A 23728-nucleotide genomic window follows, 5' to 3' on the forward strand; every position below is an offset into this window, starting at 1 on the left:
CCATTTCAGATGCTTCGGAATATATATGCCTAAGAATAGTTCATGACTTGACATCTTCAAATACATTGAAGTTACCTTTTTTGGTGCTATTTAAAGAATTTAGTCATGCATATTTTTTTAATCTCTCTTTGTAAATATTCTTGTTGAAATGGAAATATTGTCACAAATTTTTGTAGTACTCTGACAACAAAATTAGAAAAAAATACATAGTCTGGCAATACAACTAGAAACAAGACAACATTTAATTTAAATAAAAAACTTTATTAACAATGTAAAACGTTTAGTATCTTACAGTCTGAGATAATTTTGGCATGCCTTATAAGATCAATACTTGATATGCAGACACCATGCTTCGAATTCTACTGGCAACAAAATGGGTTGGCGTTGTGTTTTACATTGTTTATTTTAATACACCTTCCTTCAATAAATTATTTATTTTTTTCAAAAGCTTGTAGATATACTATTGCCTGAAAATGGAATTTGTTGCTTCTAAGCATTGTACAGTTTATAGATATTATGATTTCTCTGTATTTACAAGTCCTATCTATTTTCATATATGATTTTTTTATCATAAATTAAGATATTTTTCTATAAAGCTTTGAAGTTGAGATACAGTGGAAGACAAAATATGAATGAGAGCACAAAAAAAGCAACTGGAGATTTTGTACAAATTCTGTTACAATACTGTTTGAATGTCTTAGAACTTTAATAGTTTTGCTCTTAAATAGTTTCCTATGCTTAAAGACTGTGAGAGAATGATCAAATGTTCTGCTATGCTTAAAGACTGTTATAGTATGATTTTAATATGATACTAGTAAGAGTACTGTACTACACACAAACTTTTAGCTGCAGCTCAAACAATTAAAAAAATCCTCTAAAATTATATATGAATCATAATTCATGTGTCTTCTTTGAGTGATTGAAAGTAAGCATGCAAAACATACTTTAAAAAGTTTTAAATATGCTAGATCTATTCCACAGCCATTTTTTGACCACCATAATTTGAAAGTATTAAAACTCTTATTTGAAAAGGGGGATGGGGCAGAAGACAAAAATGAATAGCCTAGTGTAGAAAATATAATTTATAATCAAGATTAGCCGCTTTCATCTTTTCAGTGGTCAAATAATAGTGGTTTAATCAAAGTCATGGTTTCCATGGTGCTTCTGTGCCTAATCTTCTAACTTGAGACAAGACAACACAATCCAAAGAATCTTCGCTTCCGTCTTCTTACCAGTGGATAGGGAGTCAAGTTTAGGAGGCTGCTATCATCTGTGATGAAAAACCCCACGTTTTAACACAAGCAAGTACACATATGCACAGAAAAGAGATTTTATCATTTATGTGTCCTAGCAGCACCTACACGATCACAGAATCATTTATGTGTCTAAGATTGAGTCCAACCTGTAACTGACCAGCACCACATCTCCAGAACATGGCACTAAGTGCCAGGTACAGTCCTTTCCTGAACATCTCCACCACCTCCCTGGGGCATTCATTCCAATGCTTGACAACCCTTTCCGTGGTAGATCCCATAGAGCACAGAGAAAATAATAACCTGAATTTTGAGACTTCTCATGAAGACATGAGAGTCTTACAAGAGAGTCTTACAATGCTAATTAACAGGATCTCCATAATAATGATGATGATTACCTGATCCTGGGGCATATCTCTGAGTTTTAAAACCCTGGGATGCTTCCTATCCTGCTGCACAGGGGCAGTGATTTTCTGGTCATTGTTGAAGGGCAGTGTTGACACCAGGCAACAAAGAATTCTGTATGCCTTTATCTCTGTTCTAAATTCAAGTTTCTCTATGCATTATATGCCCCCAATTTGTCTTTCCCTTCCTTATTTCCAGCACACTCTTTTCTTCTAGACTAAGCCTGGACCTTTCATCACTCTTCCAGTCTTTACAATGGTATGTCTGTATCACTAGTGATTCCCTTTTACCTTTCAACATAGTTTTCAATCAAGCTCTCCTACCATGAAATCTTACTTGAATAATGAATACAATCATTCTATATTCATCTCTTAGCATATTATGCTGAATGCCAGGCTGCTTAGTTACTTGGAATAAGATCTAGGACACATTCAATACATTTCATCAGCTGCCACTGTGCAAAGACTGCACCACATTTAAGGAACACCCATTATCAAGAAGAAATCAAAAAGAAAAATTATTATCTTACTGCTGTTCTCACAAAAAGAGAGAGTGTGCCTGTAGATGTGGAGTATTTAACATGCCAACAAAATGAAGGCCCATTGCTAAATACATGCATAGGATGGAGGCCCTGCCCACCTGTGCATTTCTACGGGATACCTGATAGCTGTCTGTGGGAAAAGCAGCCTGGTGGCAGACTCAGGGCAAGTAGCTTTTCTACAGAAAGTCAATGTCAGGTCACAGAAGCTATAAGCCTTGTAGAGGTGAAGCAAATCTCATCACTCGAAGGATCCAAGGATCCCTGTCATAGTCTGTGCAAATTGCACCTTCATTACCTTTGAGAAAGAAGGACTCCAGTAACTGCGAAGTAGTTCTGCTCCTGCCTTTGTATCACCAGGAAAAGTCTATTATTTTATCTACAGATACTGTATCTATAAATTCCAGAATATCTCATGTGAAACTCAAGAGGCCAAAATCACATACTAGATTCTGGCTCCACTAAATCAGCAGGGAAGAGATTTTACCTAGATTTTTCTTTTTGTAGTTTCCATAAAAGGACCGCATATTTTTTTGTATATAAAGAAAGGAAAACCCTTAAATTATCTTAATTTGTATTAAATAAAGAAAATTCAAAACTTACCTTGATTTTTCAATGGTAAAGGCATAGTCTCCCTGAGTTTACTTAAAAGGTTTTTCATTTCTCTCATATCTCTGTGGATACAACAGTTTAAAAAGATACAATGGAACAACAATTGGAGACTGCATGGGGTATGGCTCAGTTTTATATGCAAAAACAATGGAGCAATAAACACAAAAATCTATTGAGCAAGCATTTGGTTTACATACATCTCTCAGAAGATGCGTACCAAAAGAAAGAGCAATGAAATTAATAGGGGAGCACTTTTATAAAAGTCTGATACTAACTTCCTAGTTCAAATTTATGACCTATTCTGGCACTTGAGTACTTAACATTAAAAGCCTCTGGGGGCACAATGTGACCCTAGAGGCAAAATACACAATATGTCTTAAAATTAATATTACCTAGTACTAATATAACCTTCATACCCCTTATCAGCATTTTGTAGCTTGCACCATGAATGTGTTTCACTGTTCAGAAGAAAATTACAACATATGCAACTAACCCTTGGTACTTAACACTGCACATTAAATGAAAATTTTAGGAATAGGGCTATCATTCTCACCTCCTTGGGAGGACTCTGGCATTAGATTTTCTGGAAGGCAGATGATGGAAAATATGATAACAACACATCATCTCCATAAGCAAATCACGTTTTGATACATTTTGAAAGAGGCCAGAAATTTCCAAAGAGTTTCCATTTAGCACACAGATGGCAGACCCACAGGCTGGTAAAGTCTTAATGCTTTCAGGATTTAAATCCAGTATGGTCTTGCTTCATTCTTCTACACATAAAATGGTTCTCAGAAATGCAGCAGCATGATTAGTATAATCATTAGTGCATAAAAAATTGCACTGTTTATTCTCCACACTATGGCCCAGTAGGACAGAACTTGGCTTTATGCAAATGAGCATGTTAACAATTCAAATCTCAGCTGCAACTTAGTATACAAAGCCTCAAAATAGGACTTTTGCAAAGAAATGTTGGCCATCGGGATTATTCTCTAGTAAAGGGTCTCATTTTTGTATTTCAACTGCATAGTTAAGAGAGTAAGATAATACCACTACAACATTCCCCTTCCCCTCCTAAAACTTCTAAATTTAAAACTATGGGTGGAACTAACTGAAATTAATTAGATTCTTTGGTTTTGATTTTGAAATGCATAACTGGAGTCTGGCATATTTCAGGTGTATTTCACAAAATCAAAAACTCTGTTAAATGTACCAGAAAAGTTAACAGGTTATTTAATTTATTTATAATTTTCATAGTAGCAACACTGGCTGTCAAATTAAAATAAAAAATAAATAAATCCTAGAAAGAAATTTGTTTGTTTAGGAATGAGGTACTACACATACCCTTCAGTGTTTTCAATATCTGTGGAAACCTGCCATAGATGCTGTTGAATATCTGTTGGTGATAATGATGTGTCTTCTAAAATAGGTACTTCAGAACTCTCCTCCACTTTAGTATCTAAGATCTTGGGTGGGCCACAAGGTTCTTTTCCTTTAAAATATTTAAACAAAACATGTATGCCTATTATTTATTGATTAATACAGATACTCAAACTATCTAATTGATGCTTTGAACTTGACTTTGCACAATACAAATGGAGAAAAAGACTGCTCAGATGCAAACTCTGAGTAAGAACTGTTCAGAAGCAGAGCAGACCACACCAAGGTAGAAATCAGTGCTGCCATATGTTACCCATACCAATTTAAAAGGGTTCAATTGAATTCCAGTGGCTCTCATGGAACACAAAATAACAGCCAGAGGACAAAACAGAACAAAATAAGTGAGGAAACTACAACACACACTCTGGAAACAACTTCAAAAGTCTGACACTAAAGAACACTGCAATCCTTGTCTCCAAGTACTACAGCAATACTAAGGGAAGACCAAAGACAAAAATGTGAAATTTTGTACTTTATGATTTAACAGCAATATAAAGCTGCCACCCCCCCCAGCCCAAATGCATTACATTCTGAATTTCTGTGTTGACACATACCTAATTCATGCTCCCTGTATGAAAATTAAATATAGTGTTGAAATTGAAGGGGGGTGCTTCATGACAGATCTTCCAGGGCTTTTATGAGGAAGAGAATGGGATAAAGGACTGGATCATGATAATGGAGCATTCAAGAAAGTTAACCATTAGAAGATTATTTTGGTAAACCTGCAAATCTCCTTTGGACTACCTCACAGCATTTCTTGTCTGTAGTGGCAAGAACAATTCTGGCACCAAATACAGAAGAAAATTCACACTGGAGTGCATCCCAGACTGTCAACATTTAAACCAGTAGTACAAAAAGTTGCATAGGAAATGTTTTTTCATTTCACAATTGTTGCAACTGGAAAAATTTTGACATCAGTACAAATCTGAGTAGTTCCTGTAAGGTTTGACAAAGTACATGAAGAACAAGAACAGCGAATAGAGTCGTGGTCATTCAGGCCATTTTTCTGGGACTCTAGAGGCCAAAACTGCAGACCATGGTATACTGCTCTTCCACATCACAAATGCCTATCCCTGCTATCAGGGAGCTAAACTTGTTCTTTAAAATATAGAACTTCCTGGATCATAAGATAACATTTTTTTAATGTTATCTTAAGATCCAGTAAGTTATCTATATAGTTGCATTCTGGTAAATTATTTCCTTGAAAAAAAGAAAGAAAAAAAGTTATTCTTAGCTACGTGTCTCAAACTAGATGCTGCTTATGTTACAGAGGACACTTGATAATGTTTTAATGCTCTTCAAATCCAATAGGAAGCCCACAGTTACCTAAATGAATCCTAAAGAGTGCATGACGCGACCATAACAAATTTAGCCTCCATGAAAGAATCTCCCGTGTCCCTTCTTTGCTGCTTACTGGCATCCACTGCTAACTTATGCTTTGTCAAATCCTTCTGTAAACCACAATTGAAATGATAGATTACCCCAACAAAAGGAAAAGTGAAATGTGATGTTTTCTGATGAAGTTGTTTATGTGAGGTCAGTCAAAAACCCTACATGTCCAGGATCAAGTTCCAAAGAAGGATGATCATATTACTCCTTTTCCAAAAGCAGTGGAAATGAAGAAGTAGTGAATTATAAGGGAGGGGAAACAGAGAGAAAGAGACCAAAACCTTTCTGTTGGTTACAAACTGTTATGCTGAAAGATTATTCAATTGCTTGTGGAAGAGCAGACTAAACCTGCTTCACAGATTACATGTTTTATACTCTGAACCATCCTGTAGGTTTAACTTTCAAATTTTTCTTGTCCTTAACTGCAGCTTATGCTGTTATTTTAAGGTGATTCTTATGGTACAGTTTTCATTGTTCAATCATATAAGCTTCATTATTTTTTCCCATCACAAGAAGTCCATAACACAACATAATGTTACCAATATCTCACATATTACTTTTTCACTAAAAAGGTTTCAGGTAAACCATCTTATGTGCCACTGATATCAGAAGGCATTACTCATGAAATGAAATTACCCTCCATACAGGGTATGGAGATTGTTCCATTATCTTTAAGTGTTATGGTGGAACCCTGACCTGACCTTTGGTGACATGCTGGAGAGATGTATTCTTCAGGGATGTGAAAGGTGTTTCAATGGAAACAGTAACAACACTAGATGAAATAATAGTAAAGATTCTTTTTCTCAGCTTGAGAACAGAAGCAGAGACCGTAATGTTCTTTTCATCAGCACAAAGACAAGTTCTTGCAGATTTAGCAGAATGAACTACACAGATCTCTTTTTACCTGGAAAAAGATTACCAGTAATTCTGTTGTATTGTGAGCAATTCATGAAGCCTTTCTTGAATTTCAGATCATTTGCTCAGTCTCTTGAAAGCAGTTGAAGAGTCAGCTAATAATAAAGGCTTTGCTTGAATAATGTATGACTCAGGCTTAACATTTCTACCCTGGTCACAGCCTATAGGGAAACTAAAGCTTCTAAATCCTTACAGTCACTGGTAAAGATATCTTCTGTCATAGATACTTCAAAAATTGATATGAACCCTTAATTTTACTTTCAATGTAGTCAGTGGAAAGATTTTTAATAATTTTAGTTGCAATGATACATTATTTCTTTTCTCATCAGTAATTCAGTTTGGTTTTTTTTACTGTAAGAAGCAGGAAATGCTTTTGATATGAAATTAAATCAATTTAGTTAAATAATGCTGAGGATCAAACTTGAGTATGGATAAATAAGAGGGCAGAAAACTGTCAGTTCAGTAAGGTTACATGCATCATCTGGTTTTATGTATCTCACCTTTTGTGCCCCTTATTGCTTCTGTGGTGATCTCTGTGTTAGTTTTCTTCATGTAACCCTAAGCACCTACTCTTAGTCATCACCTAATTCGCACAGAACTGTGATGAATGAAAAAAAAGAAAAGACCAAAAAAAAAAAGTCCCCTCAGTATTTCACTGCAGAGGAACTTAGATCTTTGGGTGGCATACCAGACTGACAAAGCTGAGAGAACCCCTCTCTCAAAAAGAGAGCAGTGTTTACATCAGGTTTCTAACCTGGCAGTTAAGGATAAATGCACTAACTATCTATCACAGCTAAAGTGCATGAGCAGGAAAATCTAGAAAGGGGAATAGGAAAGAATTGTGCAGGAAGTAAAAAAAGGTATTTGACAAATATGGCTAACAGCCTGAGGAATTTAATTCTCCATTTACACTCAGGACCTGCAGAACTTGGAGACTGTCTCACTGGAAATACTATTATTAAAGAAAATGCAATAGGAACAACAATTTTATGATGAAAGTTGTGTTACCCTCCTTCCATGGCTGTTCTTGTCCCATTCCTTCACTTCTTCATAGGGTGCACATAAGAATGGGTGTCTCTTGATTTTGTTTCTCCATACCTGTGTGCTCTTCTACACTCCTGCATCTTAACCCTCCTTGCATAAGTGATATGTGTAAGTAATAATACATAACTACCAGTCTTTAAATAGAACACTGAGATTGTAGCACAACCATTAAATAATCCTTCCTTTTCCCTTCAAAACTCTAAAAAGCATGTCATTTAAACGAAGCCAAAAAGCAAAAAATCACTGAACCAGGGATTTATTTTTGTAGTTCGTAAAATAAGCTATCACTTTTAGGTACTATTTTAAGAAAATACATATTTTTATCACAAAACAAACACTGGAAATACAATAATTAACTGTATGAATTTCTTACATGAAACTCAAGTAGTATGCATGCTTGATTTTCCTGTAAGACTCAATTCTTGCCTTTTTTGCATGACTATACAGGTACCTGTACTTTGGTTTGTGCTGGTATGATTCTGCCCTCACCTGTTGTTTATACATGTCAGGTGGGACTCACACATCTCAATAACTGTTATTTTTTCTTCATGATGTCCAATAAATAAAATATATGACACTAAACAATTAGGATAAAAGAGAGATGTATGCCCACGTAAGTACTAATATGTGTATTCTTTAGCCAGAACTCCTGGCATTATGGAAAGGAGGAGTAATAGAATAAATTATCAGGTAGCCAGACAAAGTAACTACAAAACACTTGAATTAAAGATACTTACGCATGATTCCTTGTGCTCTTTGCAAACTTTCTGAATGCTGAACTGCTGAATATATTCTCAACAATGGGCTTTTGTAGTGTAGGCATCTTACAAAGAAAAATTATTGAAGAGCACTTACCTCAGTTTACTTACTGCATAACATAGCTGCAAATATTTATAGCTTTTGGCCCCACCGTGGCTGTTACATCTCAAAGAAATAACAGACTATCTGACTTTTCTAGTAGCAGTTCTATAACAGCAGTAATTTATTCTAAAACACTGTAACCATGCAAGGAATTTCTGTACAGGAAGATTTATATATATATACAGCAAATAAAGGAATATTTGTTCAGCTGAAAAGAAAGATAAGGAGATATGAGAAGATATGTGCTATGAAAGGCAGTCAAAGACCCTGAGCTCAGACCTTCAAATTTTTATGTGGTGTTTCCTTAAAAGAATATCTTTCCTAGTAAGAAATCTTTTTTCTGCTAGCTGAGTTTCTCTTAGGAAAAGAACATCAGCATTAGCAAACTGCCTTAGTTTTACCAGTTCTGTAGCTTATTTGATAAATTTTGATCAAGATACCAATACCTACATTATTATTTATAAGCCACAGGTTGCTGAGAACAGTCTGCAGGTCATTCTACTTGAATCTCTGCTGTGTCCTGAGTAAGAACATGAATTGGTGAAATCTCATGGGAGGTTTAAAAACCTAACATACAAATTGTCTGGCAAGTAAGAGGGCTAGAGAAGGGAAATACTACATCCACATGGAAAATATTACACACAGAAATTAGCTTCAAGACAGAACAAGAACACCAGACATGCACATTTACAGGTTAAGCAAAAGTTAAGGGCAGTACTCTTTGTACACAAGAAACTTTTTTTCATATGGTCACTCAGATGAAAAACTGTGAAAAACTAAACAAGTGGAGAAACAAAAAACACAGCAGCATCACAATATATTTTATAATGGTGAAGTTATTTTCTCTTTCCTTCCTAGAGATAAATTTATGCACTTTGCCTACACTAAACTATCATTCTCTGTAAGTAAAGAAATCAATGAAAAGTATGGGTTCAGAATGCTCCTCTGAAAATGGTATGTTCTGTCAGAACATAGAACAAATAAGTTGTAAAGTCATCTAGTGGAACATCCCACTGAAAGCAGGGCTAGCTTGCATCAGACTGCTCAGGACTATTTGAGTCATCAGTATCTCCAAGAATGGATATTTCACGGCCCCTCTGGGTGCCTGTCTAGCATGCAGCTACCTTCATGGTGAAAAAACAATTAACACAGGACTGGAATTTCCATCATTGTATGATGCCCTTGCAATACTTCTAGGTGTTGCCAATACTAAATATTTAATACAAAAGAAGCTATTGTCTATTGGGTATTCAAATTATTTGAATCCCTGTCATCCCTGTCATATAGTTTTTGCCTCCTATGTATTTTTTAAAAAAATGTCACAGAAGCTTGGAGCCAAGTTACTGTGTTTATCTCTAAAACACTCTATCTGGCAAGGACAAAAATCACTACTCGGTAGGGCCAGAATAACTAACACGATGATCTCTGTGGTGAGTTGTGAAACAGATATCTATCAAAGTTAACCTACTGCAAGGTAGGAACTAAGGTGTAACTCCTCCTCTAATCCAACTTCAGACATTGAATAGTTTGATGTTTAGCTTAAATTATTAATGCAAATTCCACCCAGAAGCAAAAGGGAGAGACAAGACATTTCAGAGTTACTCAGGTCACTTTAAGCTATTTACTTTCAGCAGTTCAGCAGATGGTTTGACAACTGTTGCCAATGCTAGGAAATGCAGTACAATCTGTCTTAAAAACAATGACTCATTTCAACAGCTACTATTATCTTGTTCTACAATGACTCCGCTAATTCTCTCTCTTCCTGTTTTATAGACTCATTTTTGACTTCAAAAAATAATTGAGAACCACAGTTAAGCATTTACAAATCTCCCATTCTTACTTTCATAATAAAAATATCCCTGGCTTTAGCAGCATTCTACAGGTAGATATGAAAAGTACGTTACAGGATCTTTTAGCATGACAGAAAATGCAACAGGTTCATTACAATATCTTTATTACAGTTCACTACAGAACTTTTCCTTGCTTTACCTAGTTTTTTATTGATGAGATACTATCAGGGGAAAGAGTAGTTACAATCAGCACAGGTACAGCCCTAATCAACCTGTGTCATCACTGAGCAATGAGGTTACTAAGTAAACTATACAGTAACTTATCAGCATTTCTACATCTTCCTTTCAGTAGGCACCTAATCAAGAATGAAATACTTGAGACATGCATTTTCACTGAAGTGAGGACATCTCCTTTCAGTTCCAAGTCTAGTATTTGTTTTTATAAAGGTGGGTATCTTTTGAACCATATTTATCTACCTTTTGCTATGGTAGTGTTTTAGTAATCATACTCCCCAGTTTAGTGCTATCAGTGATATTCTCCTAAGCCACAGGCCACTCTCCCCCTCCTCCTTCTGTAGGGGCAGGCTGGAGTTGAGAATTGGAGGCACGACAGGTGAAGATCACAGGTTAAGATAAGAACAATTTACTGGAACCAGTAAGAGATAGCCAGCAGTAAGAGGTAAGCAGCAGTGAGATAAGAAAACTAATAGTAACAGCAACATCATTAATAACATATCTTGCCTGACAAATATGTCTAATAACATTAGTAAGTTTGCCCACTCATCTGACTAATGACACCTAAAACTTAAGGAACTACTTTTTTAAAAAAAGAATTTTAAATGGTGAGGACATTACTGGTACATACCTGATAAGACACACTTCTGTAAGAATGATGATGAACCTATAGATAGGTTCCTATAGATACCTATAGGACTTACCTATAGATACCTATAGAACCTACGTATAGATATAATATATATAAAATTCACTTTACAGTCTGGTGCTTGTTGTGATTTAACCTTGGACATCAATGAAGCCCCACACTTGCTCACCCTAGTGGGATGAGGGAGACTACTGAATGGGTGAAAGTGAGCAAACTCCTGAGCTGAGGTACAGACAATTTTAATACGTAAAGCAAAAGCCATGCAAGGAATTTATTCACCTCTCCCAATGAGCAGACAGGTGTTCAGCCATCCCCAGGAAAACAAGGCTACCTCATGGTGACTTGGGAAGACAAATGCCGTCACTGATATCCTCACTTTCCTTCATCTTCCCCTTCTTTATATGCTAGGCATGATGCCATATGGTCTGGGATATCCCTTGGGTCAGCTGAAATCAGCTGTCCTGGTTGTGTCCTCTCACAACTTCTTGGGCCCCCTCAGCATCCTTGGTGGGGTGGGGTGAGGAGCAAAAAGGCTCTTGACCTCGTGTGGGTTTAGAAATGACTAAAACTAAATCCCTGTATTATCAATGCTGCTTCCAGTGTAAATCCAAAATATCACCCCATGATGGCTACTATGAAGAAAATTAAGTCCACCCCACTCAAAACCAGGACAGTGTTTCACCTTTCATGAATATCCAGGCATGCCCCAAAAGATTGTTCTTTTTCTAAAACAAGCAATCCAGTACCTTTCCGATGAAACTGCAGCGATCCTAGCAGACATATGGACTTTAGCATTTCTGTTGTGTACATTTCTAAGCAACACTGTAACTGGATATATAGTCTACAGATTTCAGGATGGATTTCACCATCTTCTGGGCTGCAATAAAAGAGAAAAATGTAGTTAGGAACGAGATTAGAAGAATGTGAGGTCATAAAGTCCACTTCCTTACTGTTGCAAGCAACCACACCAGAATCTGCTTCACAAACTATTATGCCTTTTCTACCTAACAGTATTTACAAACAATTCATTAGAACTATAAAACTCTAGGCTTAGCATAGCTGAACTTGAGCTGTCTTTGGTAAGACTGTATGTCCTTATTATCTCCTGTGTGTGTTTTCAGAAAATGGGTAAATAAGTGACTGAGACATCTTCTCTTTAAATGCTTTGGATAAGTATTTTCTGTGAGACTGAAGCTGTCTTCTGCCATTCTATTTCAGTTACCCTTGGTCCTGACACAGATGCAGGAGATTACTAGGCGATTTTAACAGTCCCTGTTCAGATTACAAATCTGTATCAAGCATGATCAACCCTACTTTGAAGACACTTTCAATAGAAACAAGTCAGTTTTAGCCTACTCATTCTACACATTCTGCCTGAACTTGTTTTCCCCCATATTTAAAGTAGTGATGTGATATTGCACTGTGAGGAGAATGGGATGCACAAGACTTTTTTCAGGAAAGTAGTAACAATATTGAAAACAAAAACTGAAATCCTACACCTCCATTTCAGGAACCAATTCTCATGCCTGGTTGTAAAATCAGACATTAAGTATCATTTTTTAAGGCTGGAATCACAGAAGTGGAAAATAGTACAATGCTTAAACAAGAGAAAAATTAAGCTAAAAAAGAAAAAAACCACCCCAGAACACACTAAAGATTGAAGAGAAATTATTCTGGAATTGGAAGAGACAAAGGACAATTGGTTCCACCTGCCAATCCATTACAAAGCAGATGTTATCAAAGAGGCAGGAAATAACTGGAGCATAAGTTACAATTGCTGTGGTCTATTACTACTACACCAAACTACATGGTAATAAACCTGCCCATCCCAGCAGCTTTATTTCTTTTGACTAGACTATAATACTTTTATTTCCCTTAAGCCACATCTACTCTTCTACTACTGAAGTGAAGCCTTGATTTGTCGAAAAATTATCATGCATGATACTTTCTGCATCTTATCACAAATACAGAATAAAGCTCTGGTACAGAACAAGAAGGGTTCAACCACAATTCTGCTTCCCACCCCACAATGTGTGCATCACTTACTGTTTCAGCCCTTTTCTCAATGAGCACACAGTTACTTCCTTTAAAGGAAAAAAAACTTTAGAGTTCAATTTGCTTTCCATATTTAGAATGTACGTCCAAAATTTAGGTCTTCAAACTTACTGCTTATTTCATGCAATCCCTAAGTCCTGAAGCCCCACCAACAGACACATAGGCCTATTCAGTTTCTGTTTCTAGATGTCTGAACACTTCTCTGTGACCAAGGTTTCTTCTGCCCTGAAGCCATTGGCTTGTCTATTGCACCTGAAGGGGATTTGCCCATAGATGTTCTTGTGCAAAGCAGGGCCTGCAAAAAATTTAAGTCACCAGAAATGGTAATAATTAGCTTTTTCTGTTCAATTATGAGAGCTCTTTTGATTGGGAGATACAGTTCTACTCCTCTTTCTCATGCAAGAAAAGCTGAATCTGTCTAGCTCTCCTGAGCACTAGAATTATTTAACTACAGGTCTGTCCCTAAGAGAATTAGACACTACATTGTGACAAGGTAATTTCCTCGTAGCAGATTTAGATAAATTAAAAATATGGCTGTTCTATTTTTCTCTGCACTATTTCAGAGAGTTAGCAGTCCTCAGACCCTCTTGGAAGTCATGGCTACTAGAGGAATATTGTTTGCAATGTTTATTTATAATTTATGATGTTCCTTTCTAGCTGTCACTGACAAAACTATTTCAGGGTCTACACACAGGTGTAAGGAAACAGCGTTTTCCTTATGCAGCTGGTAAATTCCTATAAAGCAAAAATATGAAAACTTTTAAACATTTTTGCTTTTAGTGACAGAATTTTTAATTGTGAAGACTGGGAAGGTGGCAATTATAAATAAGATGCTTGACTCATGAGCCAATTCAGATTTATTAGTGGCTTCCTATTTACAAATAAGTTGGAAGAGTATTCAAAAGCATAGTAATAGACATTTTAATTGACTTTTTTTGCTGTCATAAATCTAATGTGGTTTTTATTTGCAAACTCTATTTACGAACAGTATGAGAGTAAGAACTAGAAACATCAATAATATATGCATGTTCCAACCCATTCTTGTTTTCTCAAGAGTATAGAACATTTCTAACTGGACTATGGGCAAAATTCTTCTCTCATTTGCAAATCCAGAGTAACAGCAGTGATATCCAAGAAAAATATTATACAAAGTTTATACAATGAGAATCCTTTCCAGCCCACTATCCTCACTAATTGCCTCGAACTATTTAATTAGTGTTTAGTTGTAATAATGACCATAATAATTCCATCAGTTTGCAACCAAACAATTTGCTTCTATATATGTATATAGGCCTCATTTTCATCTCTGAAAGCCAAATGCTCTGATATGAATGCCAATGAGGATTTATTTTATAATCCCTGAATTTCGTGTACAGGGCTCAACATTTCCTTTTAAAGCATTATCAATTTTTCTATTTCTGTGTGTACAATGCCATGTCATGAGAAATGCTGAATAGGGGACTAGTATAGACATAAATTTCAGAATTCTGGTTACAATATGTTTATGATTGACTATTAATAACTATTATTTAATAGTTATATATATACCAAATCAATATTTACATACAAAGGAAAGTTAATGCAAACTTCTAATATTCTCCCTCAAGTCAGCTGTTCAGTTAGGCCAGCCCATTTTTTTACAAAGACCACTTAAGTTATTCAAGAGAAACCTCATATAACATGATCTTATACAATGCCGTGCTAAATTGTGTTTGTAACAGAACTATAACATAAAATACCTTATGTGCACGTGGATATATCAGAACTAGCACAGCACTGAGCACCTGCCCATGAGACACAGACCAGCAACTCATTGTTAATGGTATAAACGTAGTTACAAAAGTGAAAATTCTGTGTTACTCCTACATAAAACAGCAGCTTAAGTTACACAGCTTATCAGGCTGCTATTAAAAGTATAATTTTTTTGTAAAAACAAAAGTAAGTCTATAAAATCTGTAATATATTATTACATTCTCATACTTTAACCATTGGTAAAATCTATGGATTTCTTTCCATAAAATCCTGCTCTTTAAAAATCATGTAATGTTGTTCAAGTATGTTTATAAAGCACTGACAAGTTGTTGTTCAAGTATGTTTATAAAGCACTGACAATAAGTGGAATTTCCTTTCCTTTTTATTTTCCTAAACTGAGATTTAAAATAAAACCTATAGAGGGAGCTCTTACACCAACCATATAGTACCCAGTATCATTAAGACAGGTAAATGAAGATATTTTGGTAATTATTTTAAAATTCAAAGAAGAAAATATTAAAATGCTCTTCCTTAAATGCAAAGGAAAAGAGTAAAAATTCATTAAAAAAAATATTTTCCCTCCAAAATAGTTGACAGATCATTTTACTGTACTGCTAAAATGTTGGTTACAACTGAGAAACACCTTGAGATTTGCCTGAATTCCCACAGGGTGCCCAACATTCACAGTTGCCCTAAAATTAGTGAAATTTAAGTGAAATTAAGCAAAAAATAAGACTACTAAAACTGAAAAATTATTACAGTCTAACTCAAGACTTTTAGTCACACATTAACAACAGAACAGCATTTTACTTTAAGTATCAACAACATAAAAAATATAGACAGATATACTGTCTCTGGTTAAAAGAGTAGCTAAGATATATGAAGGGTCTGGTAAACCTTTTTGTAAAAGCACTGCTTTGACAAATTCTATGCTTAACTCCAAATAAAAGTATTAATAGTTCCAAAATACTGTAAGCCAAAAAAACTATCTAGACATATAATGAAGTCTTTCAGTCTTCAAAACCAAAGGAAAATAAACATTTGTCCAGTCAGAAGTGAAAACTAAATCATCAAATTCTGTCTAATGCTCTATATATGTGCTTCCCTTGAAAAATAATGTAACTTGGCTTGATAAGTAGTGAAAAACTGTCCACAAATACTACCCTGTAGACTGTATTTTAAGTTAGCGTCAGAAACACTGTAGTTTAGAAATATAAAGCAGTAGAAGGATGAAAAAAAGGAAAACCAAAACTTACCTCAGATACGTGGTGCTTCTGTTCGGATACAAAGTGTGACAAACACTGCAGAGGAGATACCACTTAATCCCCTTATATACCAAGTACCAGAAGCCCCTCTGATTACAGCTCAGGTTCAACAGCCTACTAACCCTGCCCCTGCTTTTGTATCTTAAACAGATTACTTATTTCTTTCTCATGTAACCATACATATTTGAAGGAACAAAAGACTGGCGAATTCATTTTGAATATAGGAAGAGAAGTTGTCCAACAACGGTGTTTTCTTCTAAGCAGTTCCTGGGAAAATGTTCTTATTTGTGTTCCTCCCATTTGCTAGGGTTATTTAAAAAAAAAATGTACACAAACTGCTGTCAGCTTCAGTGCCATGTGTTGGTTTGTTGCTCTCTACTTAAGTAATACTGCGATACAATTGCTATTCCTCACCCAGTCCAGCCAGGAAAAAAGCAGGGCTTGTTCTTCCTAGCAGACCCATAAATGACTGCAGTACTGTTCTTATTAAATCAGATTGTTGTTTTGAAGCAGTTGCAACAGTGCTTGCAGTAACAGAAGGCATGATCAGGTTTAGTTTTGTTAGAACAGTGTAAATCTCCAATAACTCTGGTAAGGCTGATGGAGTCAATCTGAATATGTGATACAACCAGCAGAACAAAACCACAAGGCAGTGGCTCATATTTTAGACACTGCTAACTCCCAGGCTGGTAACATTTTAGATATTTCCATGTTAGAACAATTTAGATACAACATTAAAAAAAAAAGAAAAAGGTTTGAAATTATCAGAATCAGAGACCAGAATTTTCTAGACTTCTTCCCTCAGAAGTCAGTTTCAATGGCTGAACTAACTCAAGCAAGGGCAATAGGCAAATTACCAGAACACTATCCAAACTACTCCACTAGAGGACAAACCCAATCATAAATCACCCAGTACATGAGTAAAACAGCACTGAAACAGAAGATTGCATGTAAACTCCACTCTAGGCAATACCAGATGTGTTTGATGCAATTGCAAGCTTCTGGTGGTGATATTGGCAACAGGGTGCCCATTGTGGGATGAGGTGAGGGTCTTCCCTGTGCTGGAAACAGCCAGTTCCTGCAATTTCTCAAAGGATCCTTGGCAGGACACGGCTGAACCTATCTGCGGAGCAAAATACTTATTTTCAAAAAGGGCAAAATTAGCCACAAGGAGAAGGAGTGAGGGCAATAAAAAAGCAGTAAGAAACGAGAGGGAATATCAGGGTAAGAGAAAGGAGGAGGCTCTCCATGCCAGAGGAGATCTTCCCTGCAGCCCACAGAGCACACCAGAGCAGATGGATGTTCCTGCAGGAACTGCCACCTGTGGAGAACCTATGCTAGAGTAGATTTTTCTGACAGGACTGCTGCTTGTGGAGAAGCCCACACTGCAGCTGAGGAGACATGTGAGGAGGAAGGAGAAACAAAGGAGATTACTGTAACCCCATATTCCCATCCCACTTATACTGCCCAGGAGGGTGGGGGTGGGTAGAGGAGTCTGGAGTGAAGTTTAGCATGGAAGCCAGGCAGAAGAGGTGCTAGCTTGATGTTTCTTTTCTTGTCCCATTACTTAAATTAGTAATTATTTTAATTTTAATTGGCAATAAGTTAGGATAATATTTCCCAAGTCAAGCCTGCTCTACAGACAGTCGATGTGCCTGTCTTTGTTTCAACCTAATCTTTCTCATTCCTCTTCTTCCTGTCTTCTCCTCATATTCTGCTGAGGAGTGAGTGAGCAAGCAACTGGGTGTGAGTTTGGCTGTTGTCTCAAAATAAGATAAGCTAAGCTTAAAATCCCCAGCAGGATATTTTTAAGTACCCAGAATTCCAAATGAAATTGCATGTGTGTCTTCAGTTACACTTTTGAGTTCTCATAAAATTTAAAAAAACCCCAAAAGGCCTGGCTTGACCACCACACCCTAACTCCATTGTTCCTTCCTTCAGCTGTCTGACCCTTGCTTCTACTTTAGAGAAATCCAGGAGACTTCTGCACTAGTTAAATATGAGCTGAACAGGGCCTTTTTCTCTGCAGGTTATCAGACCTGTTGAGAAGGTGGTGTCCAATTAGATGAAAGAAAACTTTGGGTGGGCTCTCAAGTCAGCCTTGTTAGCTTTAGCCTCAGCTGAACAAAAAAAAAAAAAAATCCCACAGCCTCAAATTATGTAATACTGAAGAACAGATAAATCGAAACCATTACACCGACCTTTCAGAAGAGATCTGTGCTAACCAAGAAGGAGACAGTGACATTAGCTGTATATGCAATAACTTGTAAGCTTATCTAGGAAATTCCTATTCAGAATGCTGCCTTGTCAGCATCAACAAGTTGTTCTCAAATGAATTTGATAAAAATGTAGAGAAAGCACAGATAAGTTTGTGCTGTCCAACAGGCTCAAGCCCAGCCTCTTTTAAATCCCCTGCAGGCAGCTGATAGTCATGCTGCCTGTGGATTTGCCCTTTGACCTTAGTTAAGCTTCTGTGTTATTTAAAATGTCCCTTAATCACTCACTGTTTGTTAATGAATGATTTATAAACTCCACCTTTCAAAAGTCTGAAAAATATATATGGATTCATACCTACACGCCCATCCAGTTCCTTTGATTAACAGTTGTACAGTTGTAATTTTTTTTCATAAAAATTTTATGAAAACTAGTATCTGATGTGAGGTCATTTATGAAATTGGTTCTGATCTGTGTGGACAAACAGGGTAAAATTTTCCAGAGAGCCTGAAGGAGAGTTAGGTGCTTCAGGTATTTGATGCTGTAGGATATCTAGGTCACAATGGGCTAGAAACATACTGGATGTAGAAGGAACTCTGCTGCAGGCAAGTGATGCCATCTGCTGTTGACCATTCTCAGGACACTAAACCAGATGATTCCTAGATTTGAGACACTTCCTTTTTTCATTTTATTTCTGTCATTAGTACCTTCTTTGAATATAAATTTCAACATATTTTTTCCAAAAGGCATTCCATAAAGCATTAAGAATAATCTGGATACCCATTATCTTCTGGTTTTCCATATTTCAAAATGAGAAAACTGGAATGGTTGTGAAGATATGTTAAAATGAGACGAGGCAAGGAACAATGCATTTACTTTTCCTCAAAAATATTACATAGCACTTAATTAACTATTTAAACTGAAGGAAGGATGTTCTTTAAGTTTCACTGTGATTTGGATAAGAGCTATATTGCATTAACAATTATTGAAAAAATCTATGCATTTTCATAATGTATAGATAATGTATAATCCTTTTTTTTTGGTCTGCTGGTCAAATAGACCAATACTGTGACTGCTACAATTCTAAACTAGAAGGAAAACAGTGCATACAGTAGATATTTCCAGGTTGCTCAGAATAAGGTGGTGTTTGCGATTTTTTATGTATCAAATGCTGCTAGGAGTGCTTGAATATATCATGCTTATACCTCAGAGTATTTTTTATCTTTTTTAAAAGAAATATTATATTTTTTTACAGAAAAATTCAAATACCTCCATAGAGAAGTATTCCAAGTGAAAAAGAAATTGTGTTATAGAATCAGTAGAATCTCACACAGCTCCACCAGATACTTCACAGATCAAATCTGTAAGAGTAGTTAGAAATCACAGCTGAGAGACTGAGAAAACTTGAATGTGTCAAAAAAAAGAAAAAAAATAGAAGGAAATAGAAAGAAAAAAGAGATAGATTAGCTTCCTGAATTTAAATTCATATATGGAGAAAGAAATTTTTAAAACCATCTGTTGATAAAATGTGTTCAGGAAGCAGTATTCTAGCAAAAAGATCTTTGCAGCTTTTTCACTTAGATTTTTAATCCTGCTTTGGTCTCCACATGACTCTGTGAACTGGTGTTACTTTTGTTTTTTCCCCTCTTTGAAAAGCCTTTTTTTCTGCTTGGGAAACAAGGATTTCTCCATGAAGTCTTCCTTTAGGCATTCAGCATTGTATGTTAGCAGCTGCACAGACATACTTCTTGTTTCTGAGTCTTGAATGATGCAAAATTAATTACAAAAGGCTGTACACACACTACTTTGGGTAGGTCTGCAGCTAAATTATATGCCCAGACTTTGGAACGTCCACAACTTTGGTGCACTGGGACTCTTCACTCTGCATGAAGGGAGTGCTTCTTCAGCACACAGCCTCACCCTGTACTCAGTCTTACACACTGCGGTTGCAGTTGTCATAATATTCCCAAGTACCAAACACTACTTTGTTGGTGTTGGGGTTTTTTTTTGGGAGAGCTTATAAACACATATGGGTGGATAGTGCTGTTTCACCACAATAACAACTCCAGAACTGTTGGAAATAATTGGAAGCTGCTGTATAAACATGGCACTTTAAAATATTTTGCCACTCAGCCATTTGCCATGCTGCCAAGGTTACCAGCAGTACATTTGCAATGATCTGTCTTGCCATGATAGACAGAGATATGAAGTGTCAGCTTCTCTTTGCTCACACAATAAATGCAAACTTGTTTTCTCCTGAAATGGGAAAGCAGTTTCTTCAACAACTTTGAGCACAGAATTTAATATACCAGTGTTTGAATTCTTACATGAGATCTGCTGCCAGGAAATGTTCATGATGGAACCACTCTTATGAAAGATAAGAACAGCAAGATAAAAAATGGAATATAAGAGAAAAGAAGACCTCCTATGTTAATGTACAAATAATTCAGTATATTATTTCTCTGAGAGTTAAAAATTATATGGAAAATGTAAATGTAGATCTATAAATATTCCCATCAAGGAGAAAATTCAATTCAATTCAATAACAGCCAACACTTCAGCATAATTTAACTTTAAAACATGAATTTAAACAGCATTTAACTGGTAATACTGGAATACTTCATTTAATGCTGTGTTGAGATCTTAATGCCCAGATTCATTTATTTAATTAATTGTTCAGAAACAGAGTGATAAAGCAATTAGAAAAATTACAACAGATTTTGTACACCTTGTTGAAACCAGTAGGAATTTTTCCGGGGGAAGCCTGACAGAACTGGTCTCTCCCATGTCTGGAGACTGATCATCACAAGGTACTGATGATGCTGTTAAGAGTAGGTACTGTTTGCTACTGTCACTAGAGCAAGCCTCCATGTACCAAGCAGCTCACAGTAAGTGTAAAGTTTTTTCTTAGTTGACTAGGCAGGAAGTGCAGCACTTGAAAGAGCTTGATCAAACACGGGTTGTGAGAAGGACATGCCCTTAACTGCATGGCCCTGCACAATTAACTTGGCAATGTTGTTGGCTGATTTCAGTGAGGGGTACAGAATCAAAATGGTTCCTTTCTAACTAAAGAGCAGTGTTCCAGAATGTTGAGAAATACTGAGCATTAGTAAAATCATTTCCATTAACTGGCAATTCTCAGTCCAAGACTTACAAAAAAAGAGGCAAGAAATCAGAAGCAAAATCCCAGTATATGTGGAATTCTGAGAGCTCATGCTGAAGGCTTTCTAATGCATAACTCCATTATCTCATGTTTTTATTTCTCTTAAGATATATAAACATATTGTCAACATAGTCTGGCTTTATAAGATTCAGTGAGAATCAGAAGAAGTTTCTGAGAACAATATTAAGCCAAGCTAAACAGAACAAAGGCAAAGCATCTATCACCTAAAATTGCAGACATGTGGGATTTCTTAATCGAACAGTATTTAGGAAAATGATCAGGAAAGAAGCACTTAAAACTCATCACTAAATTCCTAGCTTTAGCTGTGTTTCATTAGAAACCTACAGAAGAGAAACACTGAAATATGCTATTGAAACAGTCTGAAAGCAGTGGGCCTAGTGGGGACAAAAAAGGCACTCCTCTTGGCCATCCTGGTTACAGATTAGCACAAGTGCAACTTTCATTTACATCTGTGAAGATAGGTATGAAGTATATATTATTTTTTTCAGAAATACTGCAATGAAAAAGTTTTTTTGGATTGGTCTAACATAATTCAGAGTATTATTTTGAATTGAATAATTTTGAACCACGCAGGCTTCTCTGGTACTCCTAATTTTTGTGGGCATAGAAATTAGCATCACTTGAAAGGCTCATAATCAGCTACACTTCTATCTTCAAATACCTTCTAAAATTTATCTCCAGATCTCCTTGTGAAGCACTATTTACTGACATAAATTAGTAACACTCTGGTTTTTGCTCAAGAAGAGCTTATTAATTGATTCCACTTGGGATGTGACATGACAAGACATAGCAACAGGAGTTGCTATGTGCTTTTACATGTTAGGGCTTAGAATTCCTGCAAATTGACATTTAAAATCAATTTCAGAAGAAATTAATTATGAAAACAATGATAAAAATGTAATATCTACATACACTATAGCAATAATAAAAGAGAAGATTTGAAAACAATGCTTTTCCTTGAAAGACTCAAATATGCTGTAAAATTGTAAGTATTTTTCAGAGATAGTAAGTACTGGTACACCTATTTAATAAGTGATTCATCTGAAACATCAGTGAGAGGTTGAATGAGATTTTCCAGACTTTTCCCAAAACATAGGAGTTTGAAAAAATTTCTTATTTTTGTTAGCCATGTTTACTACAGTAATGCCACAGATCTAAAGATCACTGGATTCCAGGAGGCTTGTTATATGTACATTCAAGACTGCCATGAGAAGTTCCCAAATAGTTAATGGGACAGTAGCACATCAGATGTTCATTTCATTGCTATTTGGAGACAGGCTATGAGGCAAAAAAGCAAGAAACACTGAAAAAAGGAATGACAAAGGAGAAAAGGTCATGAGAAAATCTGAAGTGAAGCAGAGGTAACATCAACTGTCAAAACAGAGTCCCGACTTAAGTTCTGTGGGCTTTTCAAAATCCCCATAGTTCCTGTTTCTAGAGATGTACCTAACTGCTGGATCCTCTGGCTGACTACTCCCCAAGAAAATCACTTGCAAAGTAAAGGTGTGAAAAGCTTTTTATGTTCAACAATGAGAGCAGATCTTTTGAAAGGACAAAATGGGGCAAGAGAAGGGCACAAAGTTAGAGACAGAGAAACCAAATTTTCTACAAAAGATCAGCTCTGATTCTGCAGCATTTCTAAAGAGACCCTGCCAATGTAATTCAGTCCCCAATTTTCTCATATAAAGGTTTGTATACCTCGGAATAGGAATGTGAAACAGGTTGGTTATTTCAATCATTGCTACAGATAGTCTTACACCTATAACTGGAATACTCCATTATTAATGAGTTAGAGTTTGAGAAATAACCCTTCTAAAATCTAACTGTAGTAGAATGCTGTTCATGCATAGCAGAGAATGGTCCATTGAAGGACTTGAATTACAGTAATATCTTAGTTTTTGGTATTTCTTTCCAGGAACCCACAATGGGAGTGATGAATGCAGAGGGCATGTTAAAATGGAAGGGAAACCACCTTAAAGCTGCAGGATACTTTGATCCTAGGCCATGGTACTGTGCAGTGAATGTAGAGTTTGCCAGGCTGAAGATATAAAATAACATGAATAGTCATCCTTTACCTGAGTTCTGATTATCTGTTTCCCTGTGTCTTTATGTGTTTTATCTGCTTAAA

At 36.1% G+C, this 23728-nt stretch overlaps 1 protein-coding gene across 1 annotated transcript in view; it reads right to left on the minus strand.

Moving 5' to 3' along the window:
* Nucleotides 1–240: 240 nt before the first annotated feature.
* RGS7BP (regulator of G protein signaling 7 binding protein) overlaps nt 241–23728 on the minus strand; it is a 34919-nt gene continuing 11431 nt past the window's right edge. The window contains exons 3-6 of the mRNA XM_071425341.1: nt 11877–12007; nt 4153–4300; nt 2800–2870; nt 241–1270 (exon numbers count right to left, since the gene is read on the minus strand). Of these exons, the coding sequence (XP_071281442.1) occupies nt 1179–1270; nt 2800–2870; nt 4153–4300; nt 11877–12007 (442 nt within the window). The 3' untranslated portion in view covers nt 241–1178. The remainder of the gene's footprint in view (nt 1271–2799; nt 2871–4152; nt 4301–11876; nt 12008–23728) is intronic.

Source organism: Agelaius tricolor, unplaced genomic scaffold, assembly GCF_023055355.1.
Source record: "Agelaius tricolor isolate 1412-34295 unplaced genomic scaffold, bAgeTri1.0.p SCAF_4, whole genome shotgun sequence".
Taxonomy (NCBI): domain Eukaryota; kingdom Metazoa; phylum Chordata; class Aves; order Passeriformes; family Icteridae; genus Agelaius; species Agelaius tricolor.